The 22,723-nt window shown below is 40.4% G+C and overlaps 3 protein-coding genes across 4 annotated transcripts; 2 read left to right on the top strand and 1 right to left on the bottom strand.

The window, feature by feature from the left end:
• Window positions 1-1,076: 1,076 nt before the first annotated feature.
• On the top strand, window positions 1,077-14,812 carry LOC135077635 (breast cancer anti-estrogen resistance protein 1). Its single transcript, XM_063972191.1, has 9 exons — window positions 1,077-1,285; window positions 2,624-2,764; window positions 4,788-4,925; window positions 5,246-5,548; window positions 6,258-6,444; window positions 11,237-11,477; window positions 12,214-12,388; window positions 12,916-13,139; window positions 13,261-14,812. Exons 1-9 carry the CDS (start codon window positions 1,187-1,189, stop codon window positions 13,595-13,597), a joined length of 1,845 nt encoding a protein of 614 aa, XP_063828261.1. The 5' UTR covers window positions 1,077-1,186; the 3' UTR covers window positions 13,598-14,812.
• Window positions 14,813-15,384: 572 nt separating this feature from the next.
• Window positions 15,385-20,334, bottom strand: LOC135077631 (uncharacterized). 2 transcript variants are annotated; one of them, XM_063972187.1, is made up of 9 exons: window positions 20,138-20,334; window positions 19,715-20,067; window positions 19,168-19,257; window positions 19,025-19,052; window positions 18,807-18,951; window positions 18,543-18,701; window positions 17,628-17,823; window positions 16,749-16,843; window positions 15,385-16,499 (listed from the first exon to the last, which is right to left on the bottom strand). In XM_063972187.1, exons 1-9 carry the CDS (start codon window positions 20,167-20,169, stop codon window positions 16,287-16,289), a joined length of 1,311 nt encoding a protein of 436 aa, XP_063828257.1. In that variant the 5' UTR covers window positions 20,170-20,334; the 3' UTR covers window positions 15,385-16,286. The 2 variants fall into 2 exon arrangements, with proteins under 2 accessions (XP_063828257.1, XP_063828256.1); XM_063972186.1 differs by having other exon boundaries at window positions 19,168-19,260.
• A 428-nt stretch (window positions 20,335-20,762) lies between these two features.
• LOC135077184 (N-alpha-acetyltransferase 10) lies at window positions 20,763-22,542 on the top strand. The gene is made up of 5 exons (XM_063971733.1): window positions 20,763-20,869; window positions 21,385-21,531; window positions 21,618-21,783; window positions 22,047-22,195; window positions 22,271-22,542. The coding sequence occupies exons 3-5, from the start codon at window positions 21,624-21,626 to the stop codon at window positions 22,499-22,501; spliced, it is 540 nt and encodes a 179-aa protein (XP_063827803.1). The 5' UTR covers window positions 20,763-20,869; window positions 21,385-21,531; window positions 21,618-21,623; the 3' UTR covers window positions 22,502-22,542.
• The last annotated feature ends 181 nt before the right edge of the window (window positions 22,543-22,723 follow it).

Here is a 22,723-nt window from a genome sequence, read left to right on the forward strand (position 1 = left end):
AAATCTGTCAAACTCCATACAATAATCACCGGTTATCGTTATAGTTAGAGGTGGTACAACTCAGCCTTAAATGCTAGGTCTATCCGCGCTTGGCCACCCTGTATGCGCCCGCGCACAATGCCACGAGATTCCGCGAACGATGGCGCCGTGATTCACGCATCCGGCTCGACCGCATCTTTGTCATCTGACGGATCAATGTAAGACGGACCCCTAAAGCTCACGAAAGTGGTTCAAGATCAACGTACACTTACTTCCGTGAATTCAAGGGTAAGAGGTTCTGTAACAGAATTCAGTTGTTTGTTGACGCATACAGAGACCACATAAGACTGCTTATCCTCATTTTGTCGTTGTATATTTGACTGTCTAGCTTTTAGCTGCGGCTTTGTCCGGGTGGATTTTCAAATTAATATTTAGTATTTATGTATTTAAAATCCACCCGGTGCAGCGGTGGTAGTATTTATTATAGCATAATATATTAGTGAGGAGTAATGCAGCATTTTACTGGTGAAAGAATTTAAAAAATAGGTTCAGTAGTTTCAGAGGTACTTACTCAAACATACACCGAGTAAGTAGTGAAGTTTACTACTTTGAAATAGAGTACATAAATTGATTAAGGGTGGATTCGACCAAACAAGAGTAAGTAAATTAAATATTAATCTCAGGATAAATCGTCAGTTTTGACATATTTCCCATACTGAAACTGTCAGTTATACCAGGAGTTATTCTCGGATAAAAGTTTGGTCGAATCGGGCCTAAATAATAAAATTGTGAGCGAATATTTGAAATTCAGATTTAAATAATATGATGCTACTAAAGAAAGATATGACGGATTATTCCTAAAGGATATCATAACGTCATTATGCAACAGCAAAAACGCATCGGCCAGATTCCCAGAATAATTTTCGACCAAACACGTCTCCGACTGCTCTCAGACGTTGCACTCTTGATATGACGTCACTACGATGATCGCAGAGTGACTCACACAGGCAAGTTCCAATAAATATTATTTAAGTAGTTAGTTGTTTTGATTGTTTGAGTAGGTGTAGGTTATTGAAGCTGTAATTTCAGTAACATTATTCACGTCGCGGAGAGCGCATGTCGAGAATTAATTGCCTGCTAATTTTAATTTAGAATCGCGTTCAGTTGAACATTAAGTTAAGCGTAAAACGTGTGTTAAAATAACTCAATGCCATCGTGTGTTAAAGTGACGTTTATTGAGGAGTTGATCATGTGTAATTGTAAGATTTCGCGTAAAAGCAGCGCCAGGAAAAATGCTAAGAAAACGGTTCGTATTTTTTTCCCTGATTAATTAAGAATTACTTAGGGATAAGTAGGATACCAGTAGGTATAACTCAATAGGCCATCTGTACATATTTGAATACCATATCAATTTCAACACATTGCAAATCAAGGGTAATAAATATGCGCGTCTTATTTATTGAATGCACAATTGCACATTAGGTGCATACGCGGTTGTTAGACCTCCATTGAGCTAGCATTATCAGTGTCTGGTTGCATAAATGATTGCGTCGGAAACGGACATGGCCTGCCCCAACAAACGGTACAGCCGCCTCTTGCACAATGCAATCTGCCATTATCGGCTGATTTGGGACGAGTACATAGGGTTACCACGTATAAAAAGAGTAGAAATTTTTGAATAGGCATCAGATTTTTGCTCCGAAAAACTTAGAGTTGTGAGACATAAATTCCGTTGCAAATTTTCAAATTTTAGCACTCTCATACCTACACTAGTTCATTCAGTAGTCCTCGTCTACACTTTTGCCTCCAGTCCCATAATAATCACGCCTATAGGTAATACACACAAAAGGCATTACAGAGATTTTTCAACAATTTACCTACTCATTTTATAAACATACCTAAAATTCGATTTGATTGACGAGAAACATTCCGGGACAAGTAGGTACCTAATGGCACCATAAATACAAGTTGATACTGAAACCCAAGTCTAGATCTTATTTCCAACTGCCAACCCTGGAGATGCATTGCAGCTGCGCGAGCGCATATGCGCCAAATGTGGGCGCGACGGTGTCGAATGCTAATAGCCACGTATAATAAGACGCACGCGTTTACCCCACGACCGAAAACATTTGCTCATATCCCTCTATTCATGTGCCGTATTATGATGATACTCGTGCAACGGTATTTGAAAATAATGTTTGTTGGAATTCAGCTACACTAACGTGCTTTGTTGACTTACATCAACGAGTATAGCTAAAAAATTTAAGTTACTAGTTTAAGAAGCTTCGAAAATGGTAGATCTAGGTACCTACCTACAATGTAAACACCTTATGTGCAAAATTCAAATGGTCCTGGTTTACAGACAATCTAACAAAGTACATCTGTTATTTTTAATTTTTAGCGTTAAGAGTCGCATCTCAATTAGGCAGTTCGATTTTTTCAAGTTATTTATACATAATTTTCAAATAAGTACATCTGACTTAAAATAAATAAAGGCCACTGCTGGACGTGCGTCTGTCTCTTAACTTCCCACGGATCATCTCCCATTTCTTCATCAAGCCTAGAAAGAACATGGCAACCTTGCTAATTTCCACGAGAAATCCCAAAAGAGCTGAAGCTAATAATACTCCATCTTTTGTTACAGTGCATGGCGCGAGCTCTATACGACAATATCGCGGAGTCACCAGACGAGCTGGCCTTCCGGCGCGGCGACCTGCTGACCGTCCTCGAGCAAAACACGGGCGGCAGCGAGGGCTGGTGGCTCTGTTCTTTGAGAGGGAGACAGGTAAACATTCACCTTGAGCAGATACCAATTTGGTACAACAATTTTATTCTTTTAGCTTTTATGTAGATTTATTTCTATTTTTAGTACCTACCTAAGGATTTGACAGTTTAACTTTCCCCCCAGACCAATATGGTCTGCAATGGTTGGGTTGTTATTGGCGGTGAAGCTGTAGATTCTGGCTACACAGGATTTGCAGTCCCCAAGATTTGCGCCCAGAGCCCCGATTACGGTAACTTTTAACGTTTCCAATCCAGACGCGCTTCTGATTCTGCGATACGATTGGTCAAAACAGCTGACGTACGCTGTTGAACGACCAATCGTATCGCAGAATCGAGAAGCGTGTCTGGATTGGAGACGTTAAAAATTACCGTAATCGGGGCTCTGTGCTTGGGCGCGGTTCGCATCACCATACTCGTAGTTACGCCACTGCTTTGCACAGAATGCAAATCAATCCTTAACTTTGTCTTAACTTCGAACTCGTGTTTTCTTCTGATTCATTTACCTTAAATGATTAGACCTGCCTATTAGGTGTCGGGGTTTACAAAAGACTTTAATATTACCTCATTTGAGAGACGACGTGACCATTACAGTAAATACGTAGAGGGAATTATGGAATGAAATATGAATCCGATCAATCATCCCCGATGCATGACATAATCTTACTATGAGCACACGTGTTCTGACGAACGAGTGACTCTACCTACTCATACAGTGTTTATTTACAAGTTTAGAAGAATTAGAGAATTTTAATTAAAATAATTTAAAATCAGCTGAAAACCTTCAGCTCTTTCCCTTCCTAATAGAAGTTCCTAAGTAAAAAAAACTTAACACCTTAAATAGAAGTAGACTACATACAGGATTGTACTCCTGTATGTAGTCTACTTCTATCTAAGACACTCAGCGCTAAGTCACCAAAAGAAGTTTCAAGCTCTCGTAACGCGCAAGAACTGTTTGGATTTAAACTAAATTCACTTAACAGACTGTTCCGTCGCTCAGGCGTTTGCCTGACGAGCGACGATAGTTTCAAGGTGCGGCGGTATTTTGGTCGATAAGATTGGAATTAGTGGCGTCTGGCACCCAGACGTAGTAACTACCCTTTGTGCAGAACTAGACGACGCTCTAATACCTTCAGAACGTCCCAGTTAGAATTTGCCATTGTAAACAGACAAGCAAGTTTCAATTTTGACTAGTCCAACTATAACTTACATTCATTATTATCGGGTGCATTAATCATGCAGAGCATTTAAAATTATTTTAGTAAAATGTTTTAATAACGAAATCCTGACCGCACAGTCTTGGTTTCTCTTTAACTTGTATTAATCCAGTAAAACCGCAAGCCAAAACTTAATTTAACTTTATGAATGTGACCTTAAATTGTAATAAGCCGAAAATGAACTCATAATGTCAAAATGGCAATGGAAGGTTATTCACACGTATGAGTTGTTTTTACCTTAATAGATAGGTCCCATGACGCATCAATGGCCGATATGGGAGTTGTACTCGGTGTAGGCATAACACGCACTCCATGGATGATGACGCATCTCACGTAGACACTATTGACACTAATTCCAAACGTCATTAATAGACCGATAAACTTGTGAGTATTCATTACGTATAGGGACACATCACATCTGAAATTAATATACATTTCAAAGGCTATTAGATTATAATTATAGAAGCAACTTTGTTGATACTTACCCTAAACATTTGATTATGTCCATATTCACCCGGAGGTCCTGTGTTCGATTTCTAGGGCCACTCTCCGTCTCCAATTCCATCAAATTTCTGTAAATGTTCTCCTCTTGTCCCATCCGAGAGTGACTAGTGGGTCTGTGAATGTAGCTCCAACCTATGTCAAGTGGTCCATGAACATGGGCTTAACGTGGCCAAAGGGCACTTGAGTGCAGTCTGTTCCAGGATGGGACACCAGATTTTTTTAAGCAGGATCCCCCGCTCTTATAGACAATAATTTATAACGAATAAGGTGACCATGTAGAAGCTTACAATTCCCGTTTGTTTCCAGGGAATATGCCCGGGCAACCGGCTGCGGATAGTGGCGGGCGTGTTCGACGCAAGCGCCATGCAGCGGCGGCGCGCGCGCACGCCCGCGCCTGTTGCGCACCAGCCGTTGCCGGCGCAACAGTCGCCGGCGTTTACCAAAGTGAGTAACATTCGACTTTATTATTATGACAACTAAGCTGAGTTCAGCTTAAAGAAATTATCTTACGAAAATAATGCTCTCGATTTTCCAATATTTCCCTGTTTCGTACTTAGTCCACAAAACAAGATCAAGGGAACAAGAGCTTTTCATAGTTTTCACTTTTTATTAAGCTACTTATTTTACCAATCTGGGCTAAAGTTAAGGCATGTCTTCATCTGGAGCAGTTATCAACCTCTTTAAACTCAAAGCACAAAATCGGCTGGAAAATCTATATCTGCTTTACATCCCAGTATTTCAAAAATCTCTTAATTCTTTTCCAGATCGAAGAATGTTCACATTACGACGTACCCCGAGCCCCGATGCCGGTGCAGCGGATCGGGAACTACGACTGCCCGCGTCCGATCGCCGACTGGTACGACGCGCCAAGGGCTCCCCGGCCCGCCAGTGCCGACTCGGCTTGCAGTGGCACTGGCAGCCTCACTTCTGCCACGTCTAGCGCGTCGGCGAATTCTGGCAGCTCAGTACATTCTGCCGCGTCGGCGTCGAGCACGTATGACGTGCCTCGGTCGCGGGCGTTGCCGCTGCCGTGTGACGCGGCGTTGGAAGCTTTAGAACGATTACAAGTACGTATGAGAATATTAATACTTATTTACGTAACTCTTAACTGAATGCCTTATGAGAAACGTTGAAAAATTAGACTAAAAGTAACTGCCTCTTAACTCTACACTTTTGTCAATGCTAGTACGCTGAACGTGCAATTATTGAGAAAAGATCCAATATTGGCGAAATCTTCTATCAGCAAATACGTCTATGATCCTTTAGTGTCCTTTAGGGTATCTCCTGCATAGATTGAGATTGTATGCCCAAAGCATTGATACATTTAATGTCCTTTTACCAGGAGAAAGCGTCAGCAGCGATATCCCAGCTGCTGTAGTTTGTTTGTTTTTTTTATCCGTGGGAGAGCCACGCTTCGGCATGAATGGGCCGGCTCGACCGGAGTGATACCACGGCCTCACAAAAAACCGGCGTGAAGCAGCGCTTGCGCTGTGTTTCGCCGAGTGAGTGAGGATACCGGAGGCCCAATTGGGGGGGAATGGGATTTAAAAGGTTGGCAGCGCACTTATGACTTCACTGATGTTGCGGGTGTACATGGGCGACGGCAATTGCTTACCATCAGGTGATCCGTCTGCTCGTTTGCCTCCTATCACATAAAAAAAAAAAAAAAAAAAAAAGTTTATTTGCCGAAAAACAGATATTTTACCAGATCTCTCCTGCACGTAAGAGTAGGTTTGCCCTCATCACCAATATTAAAGTCCACTTTATTTTCACCAGGAGGAAGCGTCAGCAGCGGTATCCCGGCTACTATCCTACGTGACGCCGGGCTGGCGGCGGCGGGGGGCGTTACGCGCGCGGGTGTTAGACGTGCGCGTGGCCGGTGCAAGACTCCGCGCTGCGCTACACGACCTGGCCGTGTTCGCTGACGCTACGCTGGCTAACGCGCATGATGCGCAAGACAAAGGTTGGTAGACTTGAAGTGACCAGTATCCCGGCTACTATACTATATGACGCCGGGCTGGCGGCGGCGGGGGGCGTTACGCGCGCGGGTGTTAGACGTGCGCGTGGCCGGTGCAAGACTCCGCGCTGCGCTACACGACCTGGCCGTGTTCGCTGACGCTACGCTGGCTAACGCGCATGATGCGCAAGACAAAGGTAGGCTTGAAGTTATTTATCTTAAAGGCTTTTTACTCCAGTATTTTTTCCAACGATTTCACGAGACGAAATTGTGACATGCCGGGCTCGCCGTGATAAAACCCTATCTATAATTTTACGTAGACGGTAAAATAAATGTGACATTTATCGCGTAAAATCGACAAAAAGCGCGATAAAAGGTTATTGCGCGCATCTTACGCCTAATGCATGTGGCTTTCGACACACGTCTCGCGTCGAATCTAAATCTGTGTTTTCGCTTCACCGAAAATTCAGAACAGATTCTATGTCATGAGCGCTTCAAGTGCATAGTTAGATTGAAAAAAAAAAATATATCTAAGAGGCGTAGTGATAGGATATTGTGGTTACCGTGTCAATAACATTTGTAATAAATTGCATTGTAAAGTTCAATGTCCAAATTGACACACGCACGGACACGTGACACCGAACTGTAATGTTTTAGTTAGGTATTATGAATAAATGAGTTGGAACTAGAATCTTGTGTTGATCACTTGGTTTCCCTGCCCTACACAACACTTAACTACACACACGCACGAAGTACCCACATTGGTGACCCCGACGTGATTTTCAACCGACGTGATCTTCAACCGACGTGATCTTCAACCGACGTGATCTTCAACCGACGTGATTTTCAACCGACGTGATTTTCTCCAGTGCATCATCAAGCAAGAAAATTGCCAACGATGCCAGAGATACCAACTCCACAAGGCGTTTACCAGTATCAACAGCAACAACCACAAGGAATGCATCCCAACGCACCGAGTACGTCATCTGCACAACAAACTACTGCGTCCGAAGTTTCATCCATCAGTGTGACCGCGAGGATTCCTGATTTTTGGATCGAGATACCACGACTTTGGTTCGCACAGTTCGAATCAATCATGGCACCTCAGAAGCAGGGCGACGAATGCAAGTTTAATCTTGTCATCTCAAAATTAGGACGAGACACAATTCAACAAGTCGGCGACCTGTTACTCAATCCACCGTCCGAGCAGAAGTACAACGTATTGAAACAAAGATTATTGTCTATTTATGAAGAGTCTGCCGAGCGTCAATTCCAAAAACTTATCAGTGAAATAGAATTGGGAGACCAGAAACCATCACAACTCCTCAGAAAGATGTCAGAATTAGCACGGAATGCGAATGTTGCCGAATCCACCCTGCATAGTTTGTGGCTACAACGACTACCAGGCTCAGTCAGGGCGGTCTTAACGGTCAGCCAGGATCAGAAACTGGATAATCTAGCCGCCATTGCCGATAAAATCATGGAAAACGTAAGATTGCATGAAGTGTCTGAAGTAGCAAGCTCAAGCTCTTCAAGTGCGTTTCCAATAAATGAGTTAATGTCACATATCAACAAACTGTCTTTGGAGGTCGCTGAACTCAGAAACAGCCGATTTAATACACGTGGCCAAGGGCGCGGATTTAATTCAAGATTCCGTGGTCGTTCCCGATCCAGACAAAGAAGAGATCAGAATAGTCCTAACTGGCTGTGTTATTACCACCACCGATTCAGAGGTCAAGCACAGAAATGCGAACAACCCTGCTCCTGGAAGACGAAGTCGGAAAACTCCCAGTAGTGTTGACGGAGGCGGACGTCAGCGCTATACTACCATCAAGCCGCCTGTGCGTTACCGATCGAAAAAGTCGGTATCGTTTTCTGATTGATACGGGGGCCAACATATCCGTTATCCCGAGAACAAGAAGAGCAATACAATCGCATGAATACAAATTATACGCTGCAAACGGGAGCGAAATAAAAACATATGGTGAACGAACTCTTGACCTAGATCTCGGATTACGTCGGCCGTATCGATGGACGTTTGTCATCGCTGACGTCAAGCAGCCGATTATAGGCGCCGATTTCCTAGATAAACATTACCTACTTGTCGATATGCGCCAGAAAAAATTAATTGACGGGGTTACGGGATTATTAACACCCGCACGTGTGACCACATCTAGTATACCTACTATAAAAACCATCAACGCTCAAACCCCATACGCTGACATCCTAGAACAATATCCAGACGTCACGAAGCCATTTTGCGCGAAAGAAACCCCGAAACACAACGTCGTCCATCAAATCATCACGGAAGGACATCCTGTTGTATCCAAGTGCCGCCAACTGTCAGCCGACAAGTATAAGTTGGTAAAAAACGAGATCGAACACATGCTCGCAGCTGGAATTTGTAGACCATCCAAAAGCGCATGGGCAAGTCCAATACACGTCACCAAGAAAAAAGACGGTAGTATCCGGCTATGCGGCGACTATAGAAAATTAAACGCCATCACCAAGCCAGATCGGTATCCCATTCCAAGGCTGTTAGACTTCACCTACCTGTTACCTAAGAAGAACATATTCACCAGAATTGATCTCAAAAGAGCTTACAACCAGGTACCAGTCGAAGAAATAGAAAAAACGGCAATAATAACACCGTTTGGACTATTTGAATTTCCCCGTATGCCATTCGGACTTCGCAATGCAGGGCAAACCTTCATGAGGTTCATGAATGAGATAATGAGTGGACTGGATTATGTTTTCTGCTTCGTAGACGATATCCTGATTGCATCAGAATCTCAAGATCGTCATCGGGAACACATAGATGAAGTGTTTAAGCGTTTGAACAACCACGGGATAACCATCAACATGGAAAAATGCGTATTCGGCCAGCCAGAAATAGAATTCCTAGGATACAAAATTACAACAGATGGTATAAGCCCACTACCTGAAAGAGTCAAAGCCATTGATGAGTATCCATTGCCAAAGACGATACGAGATTTGAAACGTTTCCTGGGTATGCTAAATTTCTACAGAACTAGCATACCGAGAGCAGCCGCGTACCAGGCCCCGCTAAATAAATACATGTGTGGAACTAGCACGAAACATAACAACCATAACATCGAGTGGAATGACGAAACCAGGGAAGCTTTCATCCAGTGCAAGAATAGTTTGAAAAAATCTATCGCGCTGAGTCCTCCCGCACCTGACGCACCGCTCTCCCTAATGACAGACGCGTCACAAACATGCGTCGGTGCCGTCCTCCAACAATATGTCAACAAACAATGGAAACCGATAGCATTTTTCTCAAAATCTCTATCACAAACACAACAAGGATACAGCACATACGACAGGGAGCTACTAGCGATCTACATGGCGATATCTCATTTTCAAAGCTACTGTGAGGGACACGAAGTCATCGTATACACGGATCATAAACCTTTGTCGTTTATGTTCAAAAATAAACAAACAGTATGTAAAGAAAAAATATCACCAAGACGATTACGCCAATTGGATTACATTGCACAATTTACGTCCGATATACGACACCTCTCGGGAGCGCAGAACCCAGTGGCCGACGCGCTGTCTCGAATATCACAGATAGACTTCCCCGATAAGATCGACTGGAATGAATTCGCAGCGCAACAAATGTCTGATCCCGAAATGATGAAACTTTTACAAAATGACAGATTGAAATGGAAGAAAATTAGTTTAACAGACATTCAATTACTATATTGTGAAGTATCGACCGGCGAAGTGCGACCGTATGTACCGAGAATATTTCGTAAACAAATATTCAGTACATTACATGACGTCACACACCCAGGAATCAGATCTACCAGGAAGCTAATTCAAAAACATTACTTTTGGCCTAGCATGAATCAGGATACAAATCGTTGGGCCAAGGAATGTTTATCCTGTCATAAATAGTGGAGGGTCGGCCTCAACAGTTTTTGAGGTAACAAGGACCGAAATACTAATGGGATCCATCTGCCTCATATTCTTCATCTTGGCGGCGTATTACATATTCAAGAAATGTATAGCCCGAGGACGGAGGGCCATGGCCAAAGAACTTGGAAGGTTGGCTGTGGCAAACGGCATCCCGATGACACCGGCGGCGCCGGCTACGGCGACACCGGCGGTGATATCGTTGCCCTCGCAGGGGCAAGCCCAAGTGAACCCCGCGTTTATACCCTGACTGTGAAGTGAGTGATTTAAAAACGTTACAGTGAAACGGTGTAGTGAAAATTGTAAAATTGTAAATGTGCGTGAAAACTCATAACCATTTTATTTAATTACCAAATTAAATATCAACCTTGTATGTTGTAACCATTTGTTTATGTAAATAATTGTAAGATTTTTTAACAATTTACTTAACCTATATTTTATGAAATGTTAAATTGTATACTTTTTGTCGATATTTTTATCGTGTTCGTTTATTCTTTATTTAATTTGTATTTTCATTGTCTAAATTGTTTTTCTATTTTTAATTGTGCCAATTAATTTTCAAAGGGGGAGAGTAATGTGGTTACCGTGTCAATAACATTTGTAATAAATTGCATTGTAAAGTTCAATGTCCAAATTGACACACGCACGGACACGTGACACCGAACTGTAATGTTTTAGTTAGGTATTATGAATAAATGAGTTGGAACTAGAATCTTGTGTTGATCACTTGGTTTCCCTGCCCTACACAACACTTAACTACACACACGCACGAAGTACCCACAATATGTTTTGAAATTTTGTAAGCAAAGTCATCTCTTCTTTCATTCCGCAATAACACAAGCTATATTAATTCCAGGTATCGCAGTAAAGTTAAGACCCCTAGTGAAAGCGCTGAAAGACGCCGAGCGCATAACGCACGAAGCGACGAGCGCGCTAGACGCCGGCGACTGGGCGCCCGAGCGCCTCGAGCGGGACCGAGAGCCCACGGACGGGACGCAAGACGCGCTCGACCAGCTGGTGGCGTGTGCGCGGTCCTTAACAGAGGACGTGAGGAGAGCAGCCTCGTTTATCAATGGAAATGCGTCGTTACTATTTAGGTGAGCATAGAATTTTGTATAGAAATATGTCAATAGTTGTGACACCAATAGTTGTGTGGTTAGCCGTGTGGTGGCGGCAGAGTAGAATACATTTATCACCAACACCTACTCTTCCCGCGGGTGTCGTAAGAGGCGACTTAGGGACTACACTTCAAACAGAGAACGGGCAGCAGCGTTTTCTGGAAAACATCAACCTTTTAAACTGCTATCTCCAACCCGCCTGCCAAGCGTGGGAATTATGGCAAAAGGCTCATAGTCCAGCAGTGGACTGTAAAGGGCTGTTGATGATGATGATGATAGTTGTGAGTCTGACAACTGAAGTATTGAAAGAGAGAAGTTATCTATGAGTCCTAAAATGACCTTCGTATAGTGCCTAATTCGCAAAATGGCACCCTACATCCGAGTCTTGAAAGGACTAATTCGCGAATGGACTAATTCTTATAAGCACGTATTATGCGAGCGGGTATTATGCGACTAAACGCCTAAATTTTGTCTTAACCTAGATCTTCTAGGAAACACATTTATTGCACCTTATAGCTACAGAGGAGAGCCATCTCTTTCTTCCATCAGTTTTACATTACTTGCTTTAACTTTTCTGGGACTCCATTACATGCGTTTGCCACTGCTTGGGTTTTCTTTACTGTACGTACGGGCATTGGAACTTCCTCGCTAATAGTCCCAAGAGTTGCGCATCTACGTTCCATCTCGAAGCTATAATTCTCTTTTCAATTTCCAGACGATCAGCAACAGTCCCAGTGCCGGAACACGAGTGGACCGAGGAATACGACTATGTGCGGCTGGAATCGCGCTCGGCTGTGGGACGGCGGAATGCGGAGATTCGCGCCGCCTTGCCTGATAAGCTACGGGCCTCCTTCGACGCTTTGGTTAGAGACGCTGACCATGCAGGCGAGGTAAGCTTGAAACTACATATTTTCTTTTTTTAAGTTTTGAATTTTTTTAATTCAGTCATCTGCTGTTGTTGTATACTCACCATTCTGGCAGTGCTGGCACAGATATAGTTGTTGGTCTCGAATCATCGATTAGACTTTTGTTGCCTATGAGCTATAGTGCCCAGAAAACAGCCTGACTTGATCTGCTGTACGAGGATAGCTGACTATGTATCGTTTAGATGAAACTTAGCTAGATATCCAATATTTGTAAGGTGAATCTCCTTTTCACACTATTGCTGTTATTTTGCTGGCGGTTTTTCATCGTCAACTAAAAAGATCTACAATATTTACAAGGTCTTCTGACGTCTTAAGCAGTTGGTTATTATTCTCTCTTAAGTAAAAACATTTCAGTTTCCACCAACGCTTCAAGGTTTCACATAGACGTTGGCATCAGTTTCAATTCTTCTTCTGTCTTCTTCTTCTTCTTGTATCTTTCTTCACAAGCTAGCATCAGTTTTTATCCTTATTTTGTCTTTGCTTGTCCACAGGTGAGCGCAGTAGCGGCCGCGACCCGTCTTCCACCCGACGACAGACAGCTAGCAGCGTTCTACGCGGCGCAGACAGCTACATACGGCGCGCATCTCGCCACCGCGGTTGAGGCGTTCTTGCGGACTATTGAGATGGGCCAGCCGCCCGATGTGTTCCTTGCACACGGGAAGTTTGTGGTCCTGAGCGCGCATCGGATAGTGCACGTTGGGGACACAGTACATAGGTATGTACAAATTTTGTTTCTTTAATTTATTGAAATTAAGATAAGACAGCCCTTCTGATATGAAATTGCGTCTTGTTAGGTAATGATGACGTTTTCTGAGACAGCATTTTTCTTTCCCCAGGAGCGCCCAACACGCAAGTCTAAAGTCCCGAGCGTTACGCTGTTCCGACGCCCTATCAGACGCGCTCGCCGCAACCGTCGCCAAAACAAAAGCAGCCGCCCAACAATTCCCTTGCGCCAGCGCCGTGGCGGAAATGGCCGAAGCCGCGCGAACGCTCGCGGCCCGAGCTCAGGATCTCCGTAGAGTACTCGTGCGAGCCGCTGACCCGCCCCCGCACCCCGATACCCCCCTAACACCGGCCACAGCCGTCGCCCCCTCGGCCCCCACCACACCCCTCACCCCTCTAACGCCCCACAACAACTCCGGCACACCCTCGCTTGCCGCTCTCCAAATATAAAACCGACTCCCGCGTCCCACAGACGCTTTACATTCCCAAATCGCACCGATTCACTTCCAGATCGGGTCCGGTCTGGAAGAACCCCTTGATGTCTTATAACAAGTACAGGGTAACCCAGTCCAGATATTCGGCGTTTATCTGGAATATTTTCAAATCGAGAGAAAGTCGTTTTGTGCGCAGGCGCCTTTACAGACGACGTGGACCGTCACCGTCTAGACGCAACGGAGAAGAGAGTACGGCGAGGTGTGGACGGATTTATTGATTGTCGCTATTTATACGATAGTTTATCGATGTATTATAAGGACGACGCTGAAGTGACAAGAGGCTGGTCACGTCAGCGGAGAATATAAATTAACGTAAACTAGGATGACCACCGGCTAGATGGCGCGACGATCAGCGTAGGGTGGCCGATGACAGACGTGGCGGACCCGAGACCGGGCCCGCGGACGAATGTGAGCTAAGAGTAAATTATTGAGCTGCTTTCGGCAGCACATGAGCCTTTTCGCTTGAACGCGATTAGCGCTATATTACCAAAGAAATTTTCAAGATAGGACGTACAATACGACAACGTAGACTGCCAACACGATGACGAATAACCGAGTTTCTATTTAGATTTTAGCATAAATATATATTATGGTAAATCAAGGCTGCCATTAGAACATTTTATTTTATTGACGGAACGATATTTGCACCGGACTAGAGAAACGAGTTTTTAATTGCTGGATGCTCATTTAGCTGTAGTGAGTTGAGTTGTCCGTCCAGTTTTATACAATTTTGCAACAATATTGTAACTTTTGTAGCATGTGTATGTGAGTTATAATGTGCGACATTATTTTGTCGTGGGCAATAGTTGTTTCGGAAGATAACGAGTTATTATTCCGGTGGGAACCACATGGCGACGCGTCGCATCGCTTCCAACCTAGTACTTAGTACTTAATGAGCCGGTTAAACTGTTTTTAACTATGCTGTGAGCATTTAACGTTATGGCGCTTGACAATTTACTGATATCTGAATGTTTGTGAAGAAATGCTCAGTTTAACAAGACTTGTATTTTCAAGTCACGAACTGTACTTGAAATTAGGCACATAATACAGAGCTGTATTAAACGTGATGTGAATAGACAAGTATAGTTTGTGGCTCTGGACAATAAACATCGAAGTTACAATAAATGTTCTAACTATTAGTATACAGAAAACGTTCCTTGAAACAGAACCGTAATAATGGTTTATACTTCAAATTCCTGACGAAATGATTCCTAAGTCTGTTTACGTGCCATAGTGTTGCGGTTTGCGTATAAAGAAGTAAAGAAGACACACCACGACACGACTTATTGGAATGACACCTATTACCTACAGTGACAGTCACAAGGTGCACCTATGCAAAACTGATTTTTACTTTTGGAATTGAATTAATTTTCAGATTTTAATTCAATTCGACGCTCACAAAACGCAACACCGTGGCTCGTAAGGACTAAACTAACGCAATATTTATTGAAACAATTTACTTGACTGACTCAACCGTTAGCTATATGCTCAATTATTGTACTAAATTATTTTAAAGCTCATCTTTTATACTTACTTGTGGCTTGTCTTTACTTAACGTTTATCTACTACTTACTAGCGTTATTGTATGTATGTACGTACCTACATTTTGTACTTATACATGGCGTAAGTAGATAAATGTAGGATATGATATCAATGTAAAAACATGTTGTATATTAGTGATGTGTAATATATTTCATAGACGTTGTAGTTTAGTTAGGTATAGAGAAATTGTACAAATGCATATTAAAATAATAATTTTTATTGAATTGTAATTTAATCATCTTGTAAAACGCAATCAAGTAAAATATACAAAATTTTCGTATCTAATGTCTTTTGTTTTATTTTATAACGAAACCCAAGTATTTTTTTCATTTAAATCACTTCACTGCAAGTGTTTATTAACTTATGACCTAAGAATTATATTATCACTAACATAGAGTTAAGGACTCTAACAGAATGAAAAGTACTTTGTGATTTAAACAAATGCATATCTACACTCGGCATCAAATAAATCGCACCTCCCGCGACAAGCACTTATCAAACGTATGCATCCCCACTTCCCACCAACGTTGGTACCATTTGAAAGCCTAGTTCTAAACTTAATTTCATTAAAGTAAAGGTTTTTACCCCAAAAATGTGTCTTTACAAGGATCCAGTCACTTCTTCAAAAAATAGGTAGTTACGCTATAGCCATTTTTTATGACTATAAAACTGTTAAGTTGAGATTAATCGCTATCCATCTGTTAAAGAGGACACGTGAGATCTTTATTTGGTTTTATAACCATAAAAATTGGTCTAATTGATCCCAGAGGTGAGCCCAAAGTGAGGTCTGTTTTCAAGTCACATTTATGGTATATGTTAATCATTTATTTAGAAATTAAATGTGTTTTTCTGTAAGGATATTTATTGGGATTTCAAATAACACCAATATTGTTGGGGCACCATGATTGTGTCAGAAGAAAATCTTTAAAGTTCGCGTCGCGGAAGGTGCGGTTTATTTGATGTTGAGTGTATGATTTGTGCTTAAACTATAACAGTCTTTTCAGTTTTATTATAATGTAATAATTAAGTAACTGAAAACAAATTGGCAATATCACCAGGCCATTTTAAACGATAATATTCATTAGTACCTTAGTAATAAAGTCTCAAGTCTGAGGGCAGCAGCTGCTATCGATGTACCGCTTAGCACGCGTTTCTTCTGACGTATATTGTAGCGCGGGGTGTCCCTCAGGGAGCTCTGAAGCCGCCGCGACCGCTTTTAAACGCGCAGCTCGCAGAAGTAGCTCTGTCTCTGTCGCTCTCGCCTCCGCTATAGCTGCCTCCGCAAGGATAGCATCTTCTATCCTCTTCTTTTCTAACTGAAATGTGTATGGGGTCTTTGTTAAAAATGAAATATGGATTTGGGATTTCACAACGAAGAAGTCTCTTGGCCTGCATCTCAACTGATAGAAAGTGATGGCCTTATATTTTCAAGAAGATGCATTTAATAAAAAGGTAATTCGGACATTATTCTCTATTGGTGATGGGGTTTGCAAGAGAATCGTCACTTCAGCATTTATGTAACTTTACATATTTTATCTACCCTCTACTACTATAAAAATACTAACCTTTGCATTTTCCAATTGGTATTTCAGTATCTCCAATTTTAGTTTGGTTATTTCATTGTTATTCGAATTGCTAATTGTATCAATATTCATTAATCCTGCAAAGTAAGAGATCAATAATTATAACATTCAGGAATAATATTTTTGATGTGACCAAAAGCATTTTTATTGTGTGTAACCCAGTATCAAAATCAAATCATTATACAGTTGTAAGAAGTATTTGTTGCATTATTGGTATGGTATTATAAAACAATAATAATCTGAATTGGTCAACAATAATTAAAATAAAGTAAATATTTACAACCCGAGCTAACTAACGCACCTCGCTGGAATGCGACTCTCCCTTCCACTTATCCTCACCCCTCCCCGTGTTGGCCGTTCGTACCAGAGGGCCTAGTGTGAGTTTTCATCAAACGCGCTCACTAGCGAGCGCGTCAAAAAATGACATTAAATGTATGACGGATTGTACAGCGCCCCTAGCGGGAAACGTTCAAAAACTACAATTTTCATGCATTTTTTAAACGCGCTCAGTAGTGAGAGCGTTTGATTTAAACTCACACTCAGCCCACAGAGCGTCGATGTGACGTACCGCCCGCCATGTGCGCAATGAGGGCTATCGTTTTTATACTTAACAGTTGGCACCCCTGGCGATTGACAGGACCTTACTCTACAGTAGCGCCATCTTGATGAGTGCAAATGCGATCCTCCTACCACTTTAGCGCTCACCAGTTGGTGCCACTGTCTTCGCTACTAGCATGTGACAGGACCTTACTCTACAGTGGCGCTAACTGGTGAGCGCTAAAACGATAGCCCTCATTAACTCGACCGGGTATAGAACCCGGTGGTTAGTTCATAAAGAATCATGTTTCAAGGAATTATTACCTATTTCTGATTCTTTGACGATTATACTAAGCGGATCAGGGGATTCTTTGGTGTTTACGGCTTTGTTTGTACTTTTTATGTCACTGTTTTCGTAATTTTGACCATGGTTGCTAGAAATATCGTCGTCTTGTTCACTGTCATCATTTTGTTGGATTTCATCTTTATCTTCTTTAAAAGTTGGTTCTATTTTTATTTTCTGAAATTAATAAATAAATATTTAACAAAAAATAATAAAGGCTTATTAGTCTAATTTTTATTTAAATACATTAATTTGATAAATTTTTAATCAGATTTATGGCCTATGTAAATCTATTTTGGTATAGAACATTGTAGAATTGCAAAGACAGTATGGTGTAGACTGAGCTGTATTCACATTCCTAGCTAACAAAGGACGGTGTTTGAATAGATGGTGTTCAGTGCTATAGAGTAACCTACTTTGAGTTCAAGTAAAGTCCGGTCGCCGAGCACGTAGAATTTCGTCCAATGGCCCTAAGCTACCTATCCTTATCGCTCGAGCGTAATTTTATAATGCTGTCGCGCTCGCACACTCACTGCGCCCGCCCGTCGCAAATTCGCAACAGCGATATAATTACGTGCGAGCGATAAGGATGGGTAGCTTGGAGTCAATGAACGAAATTCTACGTGCTCGGCGACCGGAATTTAACTGTCTCAGCTGACGTGGAAACAGTAGTTGCATCGCTGACGACCTAAGCAGATAAAAAATGATGTACGGCGGAGGTCCTAAGGTAACGTAAAAATACTCTCATACCGCGATTGTCAAGTCACTGTCAGCGCCATCTATTGGTATTGGTGAGCGTTGGTACTTCTTTGTATTTAGTTGAACGTAGAATCTACGTCCATTGCGGAGTTACAAGCTTAAATTACAAAAATTTAACAGTTAACTCATTGAATTACCTGTATGTCATCTTTGATCAATTTTGGTATCACAAATTTATTTTTATCAGCGGAAATATCAATGTTTTTAGAACATGATCTCTTCATGTTGCTAAACTTTGTTCGGAGCATATTCACTGATCTTTTAGTTGGGCTTTGTCTATTAAAGTTCTTTGTAACCTGAAAGTAATGCTGGTGAGTCAAATGCCTTGGAAGATATTTTATCCATTGCAAATATTTTGAACAGGCCTTGTTATTATTTCTAGAGATGGTATAAATGCTTACCCGAATCCAAGCATCATTTTTTAAGCATAGAGCAGCACTGTTAGTTTCCTTTGAAAATATGTTCCTTTTTTCGGCTCTTATACATTTGAGAAGTAGGCTGCATTCATGTGCCGTAAAGTTCATGGACCGAGTAGCAAATTTGGCACTAAACATAAAGACATCGAGTAAAATATTAAGGCAAACTTAAACATTATTATTTAGAAAATGAAAAAAATTACCTCTTTTTATCATTTTCACCTCCTGAAACTGAAAATAATAATATAAACTTACTATTGAAGCAAGTCTGATAATATCATTAACATTTAATGACAATATTTTATAAACCTGTACAAATTACAAACTTTTTTTAAAACCTACTCACACATCTGAGAATCCTCATCTTGTTTGATAACACAATATTTCTCCAAGTCTGCTTTTCTTTCCTCCAAGTCTTCTTTTGTTTCCTCTAATTCTTCTGAAACACAATCATTATAAACTTGTCATTTTGACATATTTCCCATACTGAAACTGTCCATGTGCCAGTTATACCAAAGTTATTCTCATATTAAAGTTTGGTTGATGAATCTGGCCTTAATGGAATAGTACTAAAGTTTGACATTCACAGTCAGGAAACTGATGAACTGTATGCTTAGTGTGTTTTACACTAAACATCATTGTTGGAACTGCATTAAAAAATGTCATGAAAAGTATAACATAATACATACAGCGTTCTAAGTGGATACTTTTACTACACTTCTGAGATATTTTTGACACACTCACTAGCCACAATGTTCAATGCAATCAAAACTTACACTAAGCACACAGATGGTTGTAATAAAAATAAAGTAATGTGCTGTACTGACACAGACAGAAGATTTACACACCTGTATATGAAAGATATTTCTTTATGATTTTTTTAATTAACTTACCGTCATCCTCAGAGTCCTTTGTTAGTGGTGTCACATTTTTATTATGTTCCACTTCAGTTAGCATAGTCACTATTTGGCTATCAAAATCACTATCACCAACTTCAAGTAAGTTTTCAGATGCTTTTTTAGCGAATCTTTTAAGATTATCCCATTTCATTCTTAAACAACTCATACTTCTTTTATGTTCAAATCCTTTAGAATTGAATATTTTCGTTATTTTAGCCCAGGTCAGTTCTTTTGCATGGCAGGCAGTGGTATTACTTGATTTATTTAACAATACTGTTTTATATTTATCTATAAGGTCCAATAAAGTTTTGACTTCATTTTTACTAAAAGTTGGACTGCGGTGTCTCCTAAAAATCATAAAAAATATTATGTAACTTACAATAGTCTCAATTTGTGAAATATTACATCGACACTTACATCGATTGTGTCAGTAGATCTTTAAACCGCATAGTGCTTTGTAGTAATTACTAGGTTTCATAAATTATGTTAGAGGGAAAAAAATTGCAGATGCTGGACCATTAACAGCTTTCTTAAATTGAATTCCCCAGTAATCTTAATTAAATTCCCTCGTTTTTGTCGTCACAACAAAATCACACACAAAAACAAACTCCATTTTTGACATTGACAGCAATTGACAGTTCGTATTTTTTTTAACAACGCTGTTTTTTTTCCAAAGACTGTGTAAGGAAACAATTGTTCGTTCTACAAGTGGCACTAAACTTGTTATGGGGCTGTTGTTTAGTTGTTTGTGTGCAACGGGACCATTCCCACCTCTCGTTCCCACCACTGCAACTCTTGTTTGTGTGCAGTGTGAACCAATCCTTACTGAAAAAGTTTTAGACAAAAATTGCCTCGATCATAGAGGATTTAACGACCTCGATGGATGCCAGAGGCCCTAAACAAGTGGCTACATTAATTAATTAACCCTAAATTAATCGCTTGAAACTTGAAACCATTGTTGTTCTTCGCATTGAAAAAATACGATACGACCGAAACGATTATTATACGATGTACTTAATTATTGCTATAAGCTCAGTGATCATTTCGTTGGTTTCTTTAGGTCTTGAAAAAAAAATTAACTGTCAATGTCAGTTTCATCTTTTAGGTTATAATTCCCGAATTTTCAAAAAATATCAAGATTTTGAAAAAGTAATTAATATTTTTATACATTATTTTGTAGATTTAAAGATATAATTTTCACAAATATATCCACTTTCATGTCAGTGACCATATTATACTTAATGAAAAAAGTCTTGATTACAATTTGTAGGACGGCCACGATAGGTCCAAAATGGCGTGTTGCTTTTGCATGATAAACACTACCAACACACAATACATGTTTTAATTAATACGCTTAGTTTTGACTGATTATTAAATTAGAGTTATCGCTATTTTATTTGACTGGTAACGTGAGTGCAATAATCTCGTGTTCATGATAACAAGTAACTTAAGCTTGGTGAGATATGAAGGAAGTGATATTAGCTATTCTAACCTTCCTATGTAGCATATTTTTAGTTTTTGTCTTTGTGTTCTTTTGTAAGTAGCCCAATTTGTCATAATTATATTCATAAGATTGAGTTATAGTCTTGGATCACAGTCACTCATCATTAAATCATGGACTGTATGTACAATAAGTATGTAAATGTCTATGTTCTTTGTTCTAGGTTGGTATGTTGTATGGAAGTGTTGTCTATCTAAGTTCAGATTTGTGAGGGAGTTGCTGGGTGGTATGTCAGACACCCCACCAGCTTCAGAAACTAGACAACCGAATAAGTTAAGGAAAATTAGAAAAGACTAAGACTAACAAAGAGGTAAAATACATTAGTAATATTTGATAAAGTTTCATCATCATTATAACCGATGACATTTACAATAATTTTATTGTTATTGTTATTAGATCAAAATGAACATCCGTTGTGCACGCCCCAGCGACCTCATGAACATGCAACACTGCAACTTGCTGTGTTTGCCCGAGAACTATCAGATGAAATATTACTTCTACCACGGCTTGTCTTGGCCACAGCTTAGCTATGTAGCTGAGGATGAGAAAGGACACATTGTTGGTAATAATAACTTCTTACTTATCATTATCATTTTAGCAATAGGACATCCCAGTGGATGGATGGAGTGGATCTCTGAGGGAAGCCTATGTTCAGAAGTGAAGATATAGGCTTCCCTCAAATATTTTTTATTTACTGAATAGGAAGTCTGATATAAAACAAATTAATGTGATTTAGACTTTGCACTGATTAATTGATTTTGAAACCCAAGATAGAGAAATCTAAGGAAGGTCTATAAATATATAAATTCGTAATATTTATTCCAGGCTATGTTTTGGCTAAAATGGAGGAAGATGGAGAAGATAATCGTCATGGTCACATAACATCTCTGGCTGTTAAACGGTCGCACCGCAGACTTGGCCTTGCTCAAAAATTAATGAATCAAGCTTCACTAGCCATGGTAGAGTGCTTTCAGGTAAATATATTTTCTTCAATTGTTTGAATATAATGTTTAATGCATAAAATGTGTAATTATTATACTTTGTTCTAGGCCAAATATGTATCGCTGCATGTAAGGAAAAGCAACAGAGCAGCTCTCAACCTTTACACAAACTCACTTGGTTTCAAAATCCTTGAAATTGAACCTAAATATTATGCAGACGGTGAAGATGCATATTCTATGATGAGGGATCTTAGTGCTTTCGCAGCTGAAAGTAAGTCAGAGAGTCAATCTGACAATTTGGAAATCAAGTCTGAGTCATCTATTATATCACAGTGCTAATTAATATGTATAAGGCATTAAATAAATTTATTTAAATGCAATTGTATTCTTATTCATCATCCATGCAATAAGAGAATATCCATTAGTTGTGTGTGATAATGTAACACAATTCATTAAAAAAAAAATTTGTTTTTAGAATAAAGGTAAATTTTATTGAGGAGCATTAGAGACGGACCGTACCTACTATAAAAATATTTCTTTAATGTTAATTAGTTAAAAACA

Source organism: Ostrinia nubilalis, chromosome 13 (genome assembly GCF_963855985.1).
Source record: "Ostrinia nubilalis chromosome 13, ilOstNubi1.1, whole genome shotgun sequence".
In the NCBI taxonomy this organism is placed as follows: domain Eukaryota; kingdom Metazoa; phylum Arthropoda; class Insecta; order Lepidoptera; family Crambidae; genus Ostrinia; species Ostrinia nubilalis.

Coding starts and splice junctions, on each gene's coding strand:
- LOC135077635 (XM_063972191.1), top strand. CDS start 1,187: ATGCCATCGTGTGTTAAAGTGACGTTTATTGAGGAGTTGATCATGTGT. Junction 2,765..4,787: donor GTTCTTTGAGAGGGAGACAG/GTAAACATTCAC, acceptor GTTTGTTTCCAG/GGAATATGCCCGGGCAACCG. Junction 11,478..12,213: donor AATGCGTCGTTACTATTTAG/GTGAGCATAGAA, acceptor TTCAATTTCCAG/ACGATCAGCAACAGTCCCAG.
- LOC135077631 (XM_063972186.1), bottom strand. CDS start 20,169: ATGCGGTTTAAAGATCTACTGACACAATCGAT. Junction 19,053..19,167: donor AGATGAGGATTCTCAGATGT/GTGAGTAGGTTT, acceptor TATTATTTTCAG/TTTCAGGAGGTGAAAATGAT. Junction 18,702..18,806: donor AAAATGATGCTTGGATTCGG/GTAAGCATTTAT, acceptor CATTACTTTCAG/GTTACAAAGAACTTTAATAG.
- LOC135077184 (XM_063971733.1), top strand. CDS start 21,624: ATGAACATCCGTTGTGCACGCCCCAGCGACCTCATGAACATGCAACAC. Junction 21,784..22,046: donor TGAGAAAGGACACATTGTTG/GTAATAATAACT, acceptor TATTTATTCCAG/GCTATGTTTTGGCTAAAATG. Junction 22,196..22,270: donor CCATGGTAGAGTGCTTTCAG/GTAAATATATTT, acceptor ACTTTGTTCTAG/GCCAAATATGTATCGCTGCA.